Below are 15,349 nucleotides of genomic sequence, written 5' to 3' on the forward strand. Positions count from 1 at the left end.
AAAAATTAAGTAATAGTAATACATTAGAATTGGGCAACTAAAAAAAACCCACTTTGAAGAAGAGTAAAGGTTTCACCCCTTGACTAACTTGCCCACCCACTAAGAATCATAATTGCATAATTGGCCATCTGTTCGTCCGCCTTCATGAACCAGGAAGTAGCCTGCCAACTAACAAACAGATGGACAAACACAAACACAAATCCTCTACAGCACTCCAAAATATTTGATATTTACAATAGTGCATATATATTTGGACTTGTTTTTTATGACTACCTATTGAAATGTCCCCTAAACGTAGAAAATCGCGGTGCTATAATAATACTGGTCCGCGGTAAAATACAATCAGAGATGGCTTATTGTGTCCTGAAAATTATTTTGAATGATGATTTGACAAAAATGTCTTTACTTTTTTTCCAGCACATCAGGTTTGTGAGATAAATATATATTTTTTATTTTTAAGTCTGACCAATAAACGATTGTGCAATACTCATGTGTTGTAATTTATAGCAATATTGATTTAGAAAAAAGCACCTGTTGTTGAAATGTACCCTTCATTTAAAAATATCACTATTATATATTACTATTGTTCATATTACATTATTGTTATTATATTATATTACATTATTATAATTATGTATAAATGTGAGGGTAAATTTGTATTTAGCACAAAAAAATAATCATGGAACTTTTACTTGCATCTCCAATTAAATAATTTAGTAAAAATAAAAATAAAAAATTACCAGTGTAAGTAAAATGCCCAACACCCAAAGGTTGTTTAACATGCATATTTTTATTTCATTGTTTTACATAAATATGAACAGCATGACACCCAACATGCAGATAATCGAACACCTTCATATATATGACGATTGCTATCTGACCATTTGCCTTCATCTGTCGTCCTCAGCATCAGCTTTCTCACAGCTATTAGGACACGTCACGTTCTGATAAATAGTCAATGAAGCAGAGTGCACACACATCTGAGCAGGCGCGTAAACAGACGCGTGCATGGCAGAGTTAGATTAAGTGTATCAGCTTGACCAAGTACTGCATCAAAGCAGACACACACACACACATGCTCACGCCATTGATCATCGGAGCTGTGATGTAATCAGTCATAGAGCACTGCGTGCATCCCTCATTAACTTGCCCCGGAGGCTTTAATGAAAAACCACTGGAGAGGATCTCCGCATTCACTGTTTCGGTCCCTCTTCTTTCTCCTTCCCATCTCTACTTTCACGCCCTGCAATACATGGTCGCCCTCCTCCTTGTTCATTGCCCGCCCACCCGACCCCATATGCCCCAGCGGCTGCCTTGACTTCCGTCAAGACAAAGTAAATATTTCCCATGGCTTATCTGACCGCTGGCAGAGTAATGCAGTGCGAGGATAATTAACAAGTAGCGTCCATATCACAGGTCCTGGTGGGGTTAAGGTCATTTGGCTACCTTTTAAACCTCAACAGCTCAGGGCCCAACTTGGAAATGAATTTTGTTCCTTTGTTAACTTAACATTAAAAAGCCTTGCTTCTCAACTCATACGATGACTCATTTTTTTAAATGCATGATGGTGAAATCCCGCCGTTTATCAAGGCTTGGAACTTGCACAAGCAGTCTGGGTGTTTTCAGCTGCTTTGGCCGAGGACCACCTCACAATAGCAACATGAAAGCCAGCTATGCGACGCATGTACCACAATAGTTTGAATTTTCACATAGGCTGACACTAAGACACTGCTAACTACTGTCATAAGAAACACAACAGATTGGAATTACATGCAATAAGCACTAAATTGTAAGTATAATAACTGAAATAAAAAGGCAATGTGGCTGCATGCATGCAAAATTCCCATCTTGACTTGATTATCTCATTGTTTGTCCTGTTCCTAGAGACCAAATAGGAGGGGTAGAATGAAAAGGATATATTTGTGCAGATTGGCTTGTCTCCAGGTACGGCTCCGCCTCTCTGATGATGACAGTGTGACGTGTGCGTGCACCTTCCCCTGTTGTGCAATCATCATGGGGGCTATAAGCCCCCTCGCAGCCTCATCTGGTTTCTCAGAAGCTCCAGACCGTGTCCACCGCTCACACGCTCGGAAGCACGACATGGTTCAGGATTCTTCCATCGAGAAGCCGGCCAATGAAAAGACATGGACTTTAGCCAAATGAGGCATTGAAACAGCTCAGCTGATCGGACTGGACCAACAAACTCTTGAGGTACAAAATGTTATTGCTTAAATGAATGATGTTACATTTTACAAGTGTAAACAACTTTATCTAATGAATTTCGAAAGTGATGCAATCTCTCCCTGTTGCATTCCTTGACAGCCTTCTTTGAATTAGATTTTTTTTCTCTATTAACAACGTATTCTTCTTCAAAACAACTAAACCAGCTTCTTCTTCTAAATTGCTCATTTAAATTCAAATTCAACTTGACACTCTGTTCATATATGGTATGAATGTTTCAAACCATACTTCCAGGTGTTAATACAGAATGTGCGTTTCTGTGAAATCCAATAGGCAGACGTCACGTCTTTTTTTCTTTTTTGGTTTCATTAAAAGAGTTGTTTTAACTTGTATTGAGGAGCCAGTAATATATTTGAGCCAAATGCTAAGTTTATCACACGGAAACGCAAATTCTTATCCATAAAAGGCCGCTGAATTTCATTTTTCCTTCCTTCCAGTTGACCTTGGCGCGCTGAAAGAAGGCAAGTGGAATTGTTCCGTTATGGCAGTCCCAAATGACAGCTTGAGTTTCAACTCCACCTTTTCTCCTTATACGAGCAAAAACAGTGAGAACACGTCCGTTTGCACAGACTGGCCGCCGGTCCCAATGACCACCATCATCCCCTCCGTCTACAGCATTATCTGCGTTCTGGGCATCATCGCCAACACACTGGCCGTGTTTGTGTTGGCCCACACGAGCGCCTCGAGGAAAACTGTGGCCAACACGTTCATGCTGAACCTTTGCGTGTCGGACCTTTTGTTCCTACTGTCTCTCCCACTGTGGGCTGTTTACTACTCGCAAGGCTACAGCTGGCCCTTCGGACGAGTCGCGTGCAAGATCTCCGGAAGTCTCCATAATCTCAACCTGTATGCGTCCATATTCTTCATCACTTGCATGAGCATGGACCGCTACCTTGCTCTGGTGCACCCGTTGCGCTCTCAGAGTGTTCGAGACCTGAAGCGAGCCAAGCTCATGTGCATCCTGGTGTGGGTTCTGGCACTAGCTTGTACGGCGCCAACCATGGTTCTGAGGGACACCCACTACATCGAGGCCTATGGCGTAGAAGCTTGTGTGATTATCTATCCGGATTCCATCTGGTATCGGGTCCTGGCCTGGATGAAAGTGCTTCTGGGCTTTTTGCTGCCAATGATCATCATCACTTGTTGTTACTGTGCCATTGGCAGACATTTCTTGGCTGGTTCTGGCCTGGTGAGCCTGCGCAAACCATTGCGTTCTGGCAGCGGGTTTAAATCCTCCGGGTCACAAGACAGCTGCAGTAAACCGGAGAGACCCCCGACCCCATGCGTGAACCCAAGCTCCAGTGGAGGCAGACCCGTGGAGGGAAGGGGGCTGCAAAGGGTTTTATGGACTGTGGCTGCCGTTGTCTTGGCCTTCTTCCTTTGCTGGTTCCCCTTCCATTGTGTGACATTTCTAGACATACTAAATAGTGAAGACTGGTTGGACGGTTGCTGGGCACAGTGGGCCATCCAGAATCTCACCCCCCTCACCCTCTGCTTGGGCTTCTCCAACTCTGCCATCAACCCTGTGCTGTACTGCTTCATCGGGAACCATTTCCGGGGCCGACTGGGCGCCCTCAGTAAGGGTCTGTGTGTGCATTTGAAGGCACGTGAGGAGGATCACAGTCAGAAGAGGGGCTCCTTCAGCACTAGGCTCAGTTCTTTCTCCCGAAAACTCAGTGACTTGAAAGATCTGGCGATTGTTGAAACCTCTGCACATGCTTAGATGACTGGTGAGGTAACTTTACACCGGGCAGATATAAGAAGCGCGAGGAGCAAATTAATGTACCGTAATGTGAAGATTGAGACTGCTTTTGCAAAACTGATGAGCATTTTATAATGATAATTTTCCAGAGCAAAGAAGATAAAAGTAAAGTTTATTGTTTATCAAGATCCCGTGTGAATTAAAATTACACAGTTTTTACTGCACAGTAACCTTCAAGTAAGCTTTTTTTTTTTTTTTTTTTTTTTTTTTACATCCGACATGCATGTGAAAAGAGGGTCACTAGGCTCCCATTGGGCCCATTGTGGAGCATGATGATGTACGTTCATGCAGTAGCCTTTTCCACACCTTTTGCACGTCCTTGAAAACAAGAAAAATGAATTTATGAAGCCTTTAGGAATCCTCCATGAATGCACTGAAAGGATGGAGGAAATCGACTATTGTTTCTTCCATACATATTGTTCAACAAAACAACTGCAGTAGCTTCCAGTAAGCCCAATAACAATTTTAGTTGGTTGGATTGTGTGATTTGTCTATTTCATTACATATGCAGGACACATTTATCTCATCTGCCTCATAGTCAAAACTTTTGTTACTAATGTCTACTCAGGCCCTCCCTTGTGGGGTTTGCTTCTTATCCCAGTGCTTGTGTGTTAATGATAATGTTATTTTTTTTTTAATTTAACAATATGTTTATTGGGTTGTGGAACTGCACTCCAACATACTGAAGGCTGTCTAATATATATTGTCGGCTAATATTATGATTATAGCATTCGTATTACTTTTTTATATCCACTATACCTAATGTCATTTCACAAGCTATTAAAAGGTGAGGTTTAAAATGTTTGGCTTTGGTTTGCTATTGGTCAACTTTACACGGCTACTCAGCTCATACTGTTGCCATAATCCATCCATTATCTAAGTCGCTTCTCCTCACAAGGGTCCCTGGCGGGCCGGAGCCTATCCCAGACATCTTCGAGCAGTAGGCGGGGGACACCCTGAAACTGGTTGCCAGTCAATCGTAGATTGTTACCGTCATATTTTATTTATTTTGTGGATTGCCTTAACCCCAAATTATTCATGGATAATGACTTGGCAAGTTTTGTGAATCCTGGTTTTAGCTTGAAAAGGCATGAGGAATTCACACTTTAGCATGTCTTTTTCAAATATAACAATTTAAAACACTGTAACACTGCAAGAAATAGTTGAATAGTCTGAAGTTCTCAGACTCATTTCGAATAGTGCACATGATTGCATTTCATCCAATTTAATTATATCATTTATTTATATCACTGACCTGAATTTAAGTAAAACAAAGGCAAATATATTTGAAAATAGCTCCGTAGACACTCTCTGGTGTGATTTCCAGTAAGAATATATCCATTAAACAAATACACACTCACTTGAAGGCAGAATTTGACAATTGACGATCTTTGGAAAGTTAGTCACACAATGTGATTAAAATGCTTCATTATTTTGAATGTACAGGGCTTAAAATGTATTACCCCATCCGCCGGATTTTGTCTTAAATTAATCAATGATGTTAAAAATGCAAAAACACAATAATTAATAATCATATAATACAGAAATGAAGTTATTTTATTAGTCTAACAGTTAAGAAAATATACTGTTTGGGTGATTGTATGCATTGTATTGTATCATTTCATAATATGTCTTTGCCTGATTTTTTTGGGAATAAAATGAAAAAGAGCAATATGTTTAGCCGCTCCTCCTCCTCAGAATGATCTTGCAATGCAGTGCACATAACAAGTCTGCCTATCATAGTCTTATGCAAATGGTCTGATGATGCATTCAGTCCAAACAATTGTGTTGTGCTAATCAATGGACTGTCTCTGTCTGCTACTTGTGTCTGGTATAGATCCTCCACATACCCCACTGACCCGGCCTGCCCCTACTGGGTGGGATATCTTATATTTGTATTTGTCTTCTCTGCTGAAGGCCACACAACAACAGTTTGGTAGTGGTGTAAATTAAAGGTGGACATTTTTCACATGTCTAGTTACATTTTGTATAGATTTTTTTCATTGTATTTAAGTAAATGTTTCAGTCACTTGAGTATTTATTACTGTGTGGACAATTTGCTTTTAATCCCAACATTTCAAAACAGATCCAGTATTTGCAGTGGCGACCCGTGCATTTCACTCCAAGGCCTTCAGTCAAGTCCTGCTTAGTCTGAGTTCAATAAATCCCCCCCATAATACCATTATTTATGACACCACGGTTGGACAAATAATATATGGTGCACCTAGCTTCTCCTGAAAGGACCATCTTCAAAATGGCCTTGCAAGTATATCTGCAATGAAATCCAAACTTTTCCCTCCTTCAGCCATTGTGGTTTAAAAAGCAAGAATATATTTGAGATTTTCGAACAGCCGCCAGTTCCAGCTTTCTGGTGTGTTGATTCCGCATAGCACACTCCCCTCACAAGTGAGTATCCAATCACAAGACACGTTCATCACCTTCAACGTAAGGCCAGCGAGCAGACCTTACTGTCATCCACTTGGGATCTGATTGGCTATCGCAACTGTCTATCAACTGTAAAATTCCCCTTTACTCACACACGATTGTTTCTGAAAGCCTCGAACGAATAGTGCGTGCTACTGGTATGGTATTGTGAAATCTGCCTGGCAACACGAGCTAGTTGAATTCTGATTGGATAAAAAATCCTAAATATTCAACACTATGATATAATGTGACATCAATGTGAAGAATATGATCATGATTTCTTGATTATGTTAGGCCAGCAGAGAAGGCTTTGAAGGAATTGACCGCTTACCACTGAGCATTTGTACTTTCTACTCCTTACTTTGTCAAAGAAGGCTTGGTACTTTTTTGAACCTCCACAGATGATGACACGACACAATAAATAGAGAGTCATCCATAATTGAGATTTTATTGAGGCGCGATATTCCCTAACAATGGCTGTCTTTTAGAGATTTGGTTGATGTTGTCCGCTCCAAGAATGATTTGTGGCAAACTTGTTGTATTCCGTGACAGGCTAAAAAAATACAAAGACTGTACTGCTGTTTTTCCAAAATTTTAAATCTAATCTGTCAAACAAACCAACAAGTAAACTACTGTATATGTTGTTCACGATACAACTATTTCTCCCCATTTGTCCACTGGGTGGCGCTAACATGCTGCAGATGTCATAGGTAGACAGGGCCGTGCTGGCTGCTTCCCCACACAGTCAGCCCAGAAGCCCCACGCTCATGATCTTTACAAGTTGAGGGAAGGCGAGCCATGATACAGACTGATGACTCGGAGGATACAATTGTGAATGTAGAAACCTTTAAACTAACCACATTGAAAGATTCTCAAGGTCACAAAATGATTTTCTGCAAGAGCATGTGGTCATTTGCGTGAAGGACACGGGGTAGGCATATGTGGCCTTCTCGCCTCTAATGATATACATCTCAGTGTGACACACCAGATGCTATAGCACACGCTTAACAAAATGTGCACACGACATTCAATATTTTAATCAGCAGCTCCTGTTTACAGCAACACTTGACACAACAGCAACTCTGCAACTGACAGGACAGATTGCAAGCGGAGTTTGGAGCAACACTGCAGTATGTTGAGACACACACAGCTTCATTAGCTGCTTCCTCGCTGTTTGGTGGATGAGGTGTATGTGTCCTTGACACACGATCAATAAAAGGCCCTGGTGAACGAGAAATGAGAAAATGAAGTGCAGGCGACTCTTTTGGATGGCATGTTTTTTGTTGCCTGCCTGTGAATGAGTGAAAAGAGTCTCACATTTCTGAAACTGTTAATTACTGTTTGTTCCAAATTGTTGCATTTTTTTAAAAAAAATGATGACTAACACAATATTGGCATTTTTTTTTTTTTTTTTTTTTTGCAGAAATAGAAGTGCAGGGGACTTTCACTCAAATTTCAAATTGTTTCTGAGCCTCATTTGGTGGGTTTAGTTCAAGTCAAGGTGTCAGTGTTGAAGGACACTACAGCCCTGGAAGGTGGTTGTCGCCACATTGTGAAATAAAGAACTTTAAACAATATTATATTTGATAGCAGTTATATGTTATTTGTTCAACACAAAATTAATGTTGGATCAATTTAATGTTGATGACCGGTTGTGTTTTATCTGGCAAAATGCAACAACTATTTTAAAATGTTATGTTATCAGCTGCTTATGTAATCAATTATATAAATGACTTTTGTTTCTAATTCTGTTGAATGTCATGTTGGCGGGTCCTGAACAATGCTCATCACTGGCGTCACAATTTGGTAAATTACCCATTTTTTCACAACTATATACTTATGGTCAGCCCACACGTGTGTTGTTATTTTTTTTCCCTATTATTGACCAATCTCAAGTGTTGAAAATGGCTTGCTGTCTTTGATGACACAACGTTAACGTGATATTTTTGGGGTCTCCTGAAAAGAGGACTGTTTGGAAGGTACGAGGCTTCTACCCGAAGCCAGTGATATGCACAATTTGAAGGTGGAGTTAGGTGGTGGCCAAGGCCACCCCTGTGATTTTTCAGCCATTATCACATGGATCCATGATTCTTGACTAATACCCGCTTAAGAATAGAACATTAGATTCCTACAGTCAACCTCAATAAAAATCATTACTTTCACTCCACACAGGACTTTATGTCATGCTATCCACAGACACAGTTTCATGAAAGAAAATGCACACGTACAGACACTAATAATACAAGCAGGACCAAACCTAAAAAACAAACAAACAAAGTTTAGAATTGTGACAAATTAAGAGATTTTTGTGTGATTGTGTTTTTAAGATATGATTTGAATGAATTAAGCTCAGCAAAATGTTGCTGTTTTCTTCGACTTGTTCCTGCTTGATTATGAGAGTGAGGGGCATTGTTCTGCATATGCGTACATTTTATTTCATGACACCCTGACTATGGATGGTATGACAAAGAAATCACGCATGCACAAATGTTTGGACTCCCCTCACTGAGATGATGTGTTAACTTGGCCAAACAAAATTCTGGTTATGCGTATGCTTAATAAAAAAACAAAACAAAAAAAAAAAACAGGAAGGTTACTGAATGATGAGACGTGGTTGAAATAGCAGTTGCTTCCGTCAGTGTCGGTTAGGAGAAAGAGAAGTTTAGAAAGATCAGAAGCCAGAGCTCAAGCAGCCAAACAGACATTTGAATGAGTAAGAACAGATAGCAGAAAAGGTTCCCTGCCTTCCAGTTTGGGCTATACAGTCAGGCCACTGACCAAAAGTTTAGTTTTTAAAGAGTTGAATATGAAAAGGAGAATTACTACAGGTAAAGAATACTGGGAATAAGTTAAACAGAAAAAACAACAAAGCAGTTGTGGAATGTAAACCCGCCTGTAGAAAGGTAAGATGGAAAATCTGTCTGTCTACCACGGACCCATTGGCAAGAAGGAGGCTGAGAGGCGATTGGCTCTGGATGGACGAGATGGATGCTTCTTGGTCCGAAACAGTGACTCTGTACCCAATGTCTACTGCCTCTGTGTGCTGTGAGTAGAAGAGCAACTTCTTTTTCAAGCTGGTTGATTGATCATCATGTCACCTTGGAGAACCACTAACATAATTGAATAATGTTTGAAATTCTTCAAAGGGACATCATGATCAATATCATACATGCATATATATAGAGAGAGAGCTAGATATGTAGATATACATACAGATAGATAGATAGACAGAGAGATAATTTGTATGTATATGAAGTGACATTTGTGTGTGGGTGTCCGTGTGTAGGTGCAATGGAATTGTCTTTGCGTACAGACTTCGCTGCTATGATGGAGGATCATGGGCTGCAGAGGTATAAGACACACAATCAATTGATTGCCTTTAGTTGTGTGTTAAAATATACTGTTTTAGAAACTTAATTATTGAGCATAGCAAGACACTTTGGACAATTTTCTGCATCCTTATTTACAAGTACAACTTGGTGAAAGCTCTTTACAGTTTCAGAGTGAAAGTTAGTGAACAACGCAGGGTCCATAAATACCATAAATGGTTGTTTGTGGATGAATATGGCAAACTTGATCTCAACTCAAATCGCTTTTGGGATAAATTACAATAGTGACTGTAAAACATTATAGTGTAACTTATAACCTCAAAACTCTGAGGTGTTAAAATTGTGCCCAGTTTTGTATCCATTATTGTTAATCATTCCATTACAGTAGGTTTCATAGTCTGACAGATACCGCATGACTTTTCTCCATGATGCGATGTGCATCCGCTGAATAGGGTAAATCATTTATTGCGTTTGCATTTTATTGGTCACAGTGGTTTACTTAGTTTTTACATGTATCTCATTTTTAAAATGTTTCCAAAAATGATTAAACAGAATCAGTATCATTATGATGTCGCCAATTTGACCTTGGGGCAAAATAATAATAATTTTCTGTTATTTCCCCATGAGAAAAATGGACTTTAATATTGAAAAACATCAAAACTGTTATGTAAGTTGCAAAAAAGAATTATTACAATTGTAAATAATGTAGGCGACCTTGACTACACAAATGATCTGTTTCTGAATTCACAGATATTAAAATTTGAGGATCTTGGAGATTTTAAAACGACGCAAGTGATCTATAAAGTAAAACCCAATCTAATAACATCTAGCATCCAAAAAAGATTTCATGACAGAGAGGGATTCGAATTAAGAGGGATATTACATTTTAAACAATCAGCAATCCACACTACACGTAAAAGCATTCGCATATATAATACAGAGAGCTTATAGAATAGAATAGAATAGAAATCCCTTTATTGTCATTGTACTCAAGTGTGCAACGAGATTAGAGGGCTCCCCTCTCCAGTGCAATACAACAATAATACAGACAAATATATAAATTAGATAAATAAAGAAGACAGTGCAATGGAATTCAGTACTGAATAGGGCATATAGAAACACATCACAATGCTGTTTTGCGAGGTTAGGGTGGTCTCGTGTGTGTGTGAGAGTTCAGTATGGAGATGGCTCTCGGAAAGAAACTGTTTCTCAGTCTATTGGTCCTTGATTTGATGCATCTGTAGCGCCTGCCAGAGGGCAACAGGTCGAACAGGTGTGAGTTTGGGTGGGTATTGTCATTGACGATGTTGAGAGCCCTTCTGAGGCACCGGGCGGTGTAGATGTCCGACAGTGGGGGGAGAGGGCAGCCAATAATCCTTTGCGCTGTTTTGACTGTCCTCTGGAGCCTCACTCTGTCCGCCTCAGTGCAGCCGCTGTACCAGGTGGAGACACAGTACGTCAGCAGGCTCTCGATGGACGAGTGGTAGAAGGCCAGCAGCAGCTTCCTGTCCAGGTTGAATTTCCTGAGGACTCTCAGGAAGTGCAGACGTTGGCGGACCTTCTTTACCACTGCTGTGGTGTTGTGAGTCCAAGAAAGGTCATCGGAGATCTGTACTCCCAGGAACTTGAACGTGTGGACCCTCTCCACACACACGCCTTCGATGCAGAGGGGGGGCGGCAGCGTCTTGTTCCTCCTGAAGTCGACGACAATCTCCTTTGTTTTAGCAGAGTTAAGGTGCAGTCTGTTGTCCTTGCACCAAGTTGTCAGTCTCTTTACCTCCTCTCTGTAGGCTGTCTCGTCACCTTCCGAGATCAGACCGACCACTGTCGTGTCGTCAGCAAACTTGACGATGGTGTTGTTGCCGTGGGCCGGGCTGCAGTCGTAGGTGTAGAGGGCGTACAGGAGAGGGCTCAGCACGCATCCTTGGGGGGAACCGGTGCTCAGCATGAGGGTGGAGGACGTGTAGGGGCCGAGCAACACAGTCTGGGGTCTGTTGGTCAGAAAGTCCTTAATCCAGATGCGTGTGAGGGCAGGGAGGCCGAGAGTGTCCAGTTTGGCGACGAGGATGTCTGGGATGATCGTGTTGAATGCCGAGCTGTAGTCCACAAAGAGCATCCTTGCATAGCTCTGCTGTCGTTCCAGGTGGCCCAGCACAACATGCAGAGCAGTGTCGATGGCGTCCTCAGTGGATCTGTTAGCCCGGTATGCAAACTGGTAGGGGTCCAGAGTGGGAGGAAGGCAGTCCCTGATGTGCTGGAGAACCAGCCTCTCGAAGCACTTCATAATGACTGGTGTGAGAGCAACAGGACGGTAGTCATTCAGGTGGACGGCTGGTGACTTTTTGGGGACAGGAATAATGGTGGAAGTTTTCAAGCAGGAGGGGATGACTGCCTGAGCCAGGGAGCGGTTGAAGATCCTGCAGAAAACATGTGACAGTTGGTGGGCACATGCTCTGAGGACCTTGCCTGGTATTCCGTCGGGTCCAGTAGCTTTCCTGGGGTTGACCGCCAGGAGCGCGCGCCTCACATCGTGTTCCTCTACGATGAGTGGGGGGGAGTTGGAGCTTGAAGTGCGGGGGTGTGACGGTTGGGGCGAGTCAAAGCGAGCGAAGAAGCAGTTAAGCTCCTCTGCCAGCGATGCACTCGGGTCTACAGAGGTCGTGCTGCTGCCACGGAAGTTGGTGATGCTCCGTAGACCCTGCCACACCTCCCGTGGCCTGTTACTGGCAAGGTGGGCCTCCAGCCTCCCCTTGTAGGTTGCCTTGGCTAGCTTGATGCCTTTGCTCAGGTCAGCACGAGCCACCCTGTACTGGGCTTTGTCGCCTGACCTGAAGGCAGCGTCACGGGCCTTGAGGAGAGAGCGAACCCTGCTGGACATCCAGGGCTTCGCATTTGGAAAGGTCCGTATAGTCTTATGTTGGGACACATATGTACATATATATATGTATATATATATATATATATATATATATATATATATATATATATATATATATATATATACATATATATATATATATATATATATATATGTGTGAATCGGTTTTACTGGCGCTGTGCCGATTTCTGATGTGGCTACCACTACAATAGCACCTTCCCTGGGTTGATTATAGCTCTTCAGATGTATACGCTCAGATTGCACCTGGCAGAATTGGATGAGGTCTAAGAATGATACGGCGAAAAACATTGTGAACATATAGTGACATTTTGTTTGCTGTGTCTGTTGTGACACGTACTCATTCATGCACATACTCACAGAACAATTCCTTGCCATCATGTTGTACACTGACACAATCAAGCAACATTGATGAGGACAGACATGGATTGGGCTGCAATAATAATTTACGCGATACTTTCATGAAATATTCTTTGCGGTAATACTGGAAGGCATGAAAAAGAGTACAAATGAATGGAGATTTGAAGAAAGTAATCTACGTGTTTGATTGAATGATTGTAAAATGCATTTGTTTTTTTAGTGTGACTGAAAGAAAAGAATAGAACGCAATCACAACTAAATAAAGGTTCTTAGATGACAAAGTCACTCTCTTTTCAAATGTTTAATTTAGCTCCTGTAAGCGGGCTTCCATTTTGCCAGGTGGAGAGGATCACTTCCAAGCATTTTTGATTATTTTGAAGCCACATATGTTTGTGTGGTTTCAATTTTAATTGGCCACAATGGAAGCTCCAGAGATAATGGCACACATTTCAAAAATGTACTCATGATCAACTTGAATAATTGTTTTTTTTTGTTGTTGTTGACAAACAACGTGTGAAAAAGCCATAGGGGAGTCAAGAACTCTCTGTCTGCATTTTCCTAATTTAGCATCCAATACCCCAGTGTTTTATTTTCCCATCTGCTATCATCAGGTATTCTGTTTTTTATTAATTCTCTGTCTTTAATGAGAGTTCTGCCAAACTGTGCCATATATGAAACAGATTTGTGTTTTAAATATATCTTTTATTTTTTATTTTTATTGCAACAGCCCATTTGTATCCAGGCCAATCTGTGATGTCTTTTGTGAAGTGCAGCTGGCTCATTTTAAACTGGACACGTCATATCCTCCTCTTTTCATGTTGGCTAGAAGAAGTCTATGAATTCTCCTGTGCCTACTGCTTTACTTTCTTTCTTTGTTATCCCTCAGACTATTCCTGGTGTGCCGAAACGATATTTCCGTAAAATCGACAACTTGATAGCAGCTTTCCAGCAGCCCAGACAAGGAATAGTCATTCCTCTGCTTCACCCTGTCACTGCCCAGAGATGGGCGCAAACATCCACAGTGGCGCAGAAGCCCAGTAATAGGCTGTCACCACCGCACAGCAGCTCGAGTTCTCTCCTCCAATAGTCGTGTGCTGCTCAGGGACTGAAAAATGAGGAAAAAATGTGATAGTCTTTTGCTTATGATCGTCTTTTGACACTTGATCATGTTTTGTTCAAACAGAAGATCCCTTTTCACTCGCCACAATATCATCACTTTAAATCAAAATACAATCAGTTAATGTTCTTTAGTGCTATTGTGCCCATTGTACAGCTTTAACATGACGTGTATGAAAAAATAGATTGTGAATTTCTTTTGTGTTCACACACAGTAGACTCAATTAAAATATCCAGCTAGAATATACTGATTGACCAAATAAAATGTATGAATAACAGTGGTTCTAACTGTATACTTGCGTCTGTTCTATTTTTTTTTTTTGTGCCACACAAAATATCTCATGACTAGGAAGTGTTATGTAAAATATTCACCGACTGAAACATTCATATCCATTACTGTTTACATAAATTGACAACTAATGTTTTTTTTTTTATTTTTATCTGAGAGACAAGGAAAATAAAGCATTTGGGTGAAATGTACGGCATAAATGAGTATTTGTTCGCTATTTTACACACCCACACGCAAGCGAGCACATGCACACCCACATGACGCATTATATGGAACAAAATTCAATTTGACATATTGAAGTGGCGAGCTCCGTGGAGAGTGCTGACTGTTGGGGTATAATGGGGGGCGGAGGGGTGGGGGGTACGTGCAACTGTCATTTTTGTGATTGACATTACTGGCTACTCGAGAAGAAAAAGAAAAAAAGAAGTGTGAGCGTGAGGCAGAGAGAAGGAGAGAGTATAAGCATCCATTCAGCCGGGACAGTTGTCTCCTAGCAACCGGACTTTCCCTCTTTTCAGCACCGAGATGAGGCTAGACAAGTATCTAACGAAGCATATGGTTTCGGAACGAAAAGGAAGGCGCTTCGCAAATAGCTCATCGTGAACGTATATCACCTGCTTGCAGTCACAACACATGCAGCGTGAGGTTCTGTCATCCGCAGCCCACGAGAGAAACACAAACAATTAATGGTGGGCAGATGGTGAAGTGACGCAGGGAGGGATCGAGGCATGTGGCTTGGGGAGGCAGATGGAAGAGGAGGTGGATTAGTGAAAGCTCGCTTAAAAAAATCTTTGCATAAACTTTTTTTTGGGGGGGGGGGGGGGGCGGAGAAGCTTGGAAGTGGTTCACATGTACCCTGATTGGCATGTCCTAATGAGACGAGACAAGCTGTAGAGTGCGCTGTAGCCAACTCCAAGGTCCTGCTCCTTCTG

At 41.5% G+C, this 15,349-nt stretch overlaps 2 protein-coding genes across 2 annotated transcripts; both read left to right on the plus strand.

The window, feature by feature from the left end:
- Nucleotides 1-2,065: 2,065 nt before the first annotated feature.
- Nucleotides 2,066-6,044, plus strand: agtr2 (angiotensin II receptor, type 2). The gene is made up of 2 exons (XM_088292407.1): nt 2,066-2,211; nt 2,679-6,044. Exon 2 carries the CDS (start codon nt 2,723-2,725, stop codon nt 3,962-3,964), a length of 1,242 nt encoding a protein of 413 aa, XP_088148533.1. The 5' UTR covers nt 2,066-2,211; nt 2,679-2,722; the 3' UTR covers nt 3,965-6,044.
- Nucleotides 6,045-9,098: 3,054 nt separating this feature from the next.
- LOC148337903 (SH2 domain-containing protein 1A-like) lies at nt 9,099-14,608 on the plus strand. The gene is made up of 3 exons (XM_088294073.1): nt 9,099-9,472; nt 9,714-9,777; nt 13,899-14,608. Exons 1-3 carry the CDS (start codon nt 9,336-9,338, stop codon nt 14,097-14,099), a joined length of 402 nt encoding a protein of 133 aa, XP_088150199.1. The 5' UTR covers nt 9,099-9,335; the 3' UTR covers nt 14,100-14,608.
- Nucleotides 14,609-15,349: the final 741 nt, after the last annotated feature.

This window comes from Idiotropiscis lumnitzeri, chromosome 4, assembly GCF_059441095.1.
Source record: "Idiotropiscis lumnitzeri isolate Australia: NSW breed Sydney's pygmy pipehorse chromosome 4, RoL_Ilum_1.0, whole genome shotgun sequence".
Classification (NCBI taxonomy): Eukaryota; Metazoa; Chordata; class Actinopteri; order Syngnathiformes; family Syngnathidae; genus Idiotropiscis; species Idiotropiscis lumnitzeri.

Excerpts from the sequence above, each read along its gene's own strand:
- agtr2 (XM_088292407.1), top strand. The coding sequence starts at position 2,723 with ATGGCAGTCCCAAATGACAGCTTGAGTTTCAACTCCACCTTTTCTCCT.
- LOC148337903 (XM_088294073.1), top strand. The coding sequence starts at position 9,336 with ATGGAAAATCTGTCTGTCTACCACGGACCCATTGGCAAGAAGGAGGCT. Across the intron at positions 9,473-9,713 it reads GTCTACTGCCTCTGTGTGCT|GTGCAATGGAATTGTCTTTG; the intron begins GTGAGTAGAAGA and ends GTCCGTGTGTAG. Across the intron at positions 9,778-13,898 it reads GAGGATCATGGGCTGCAGAG|ACTATTCCTGGTGTGCCGAA; the intron begins GTATAAGACACA and ends GTTATCCCTCAG.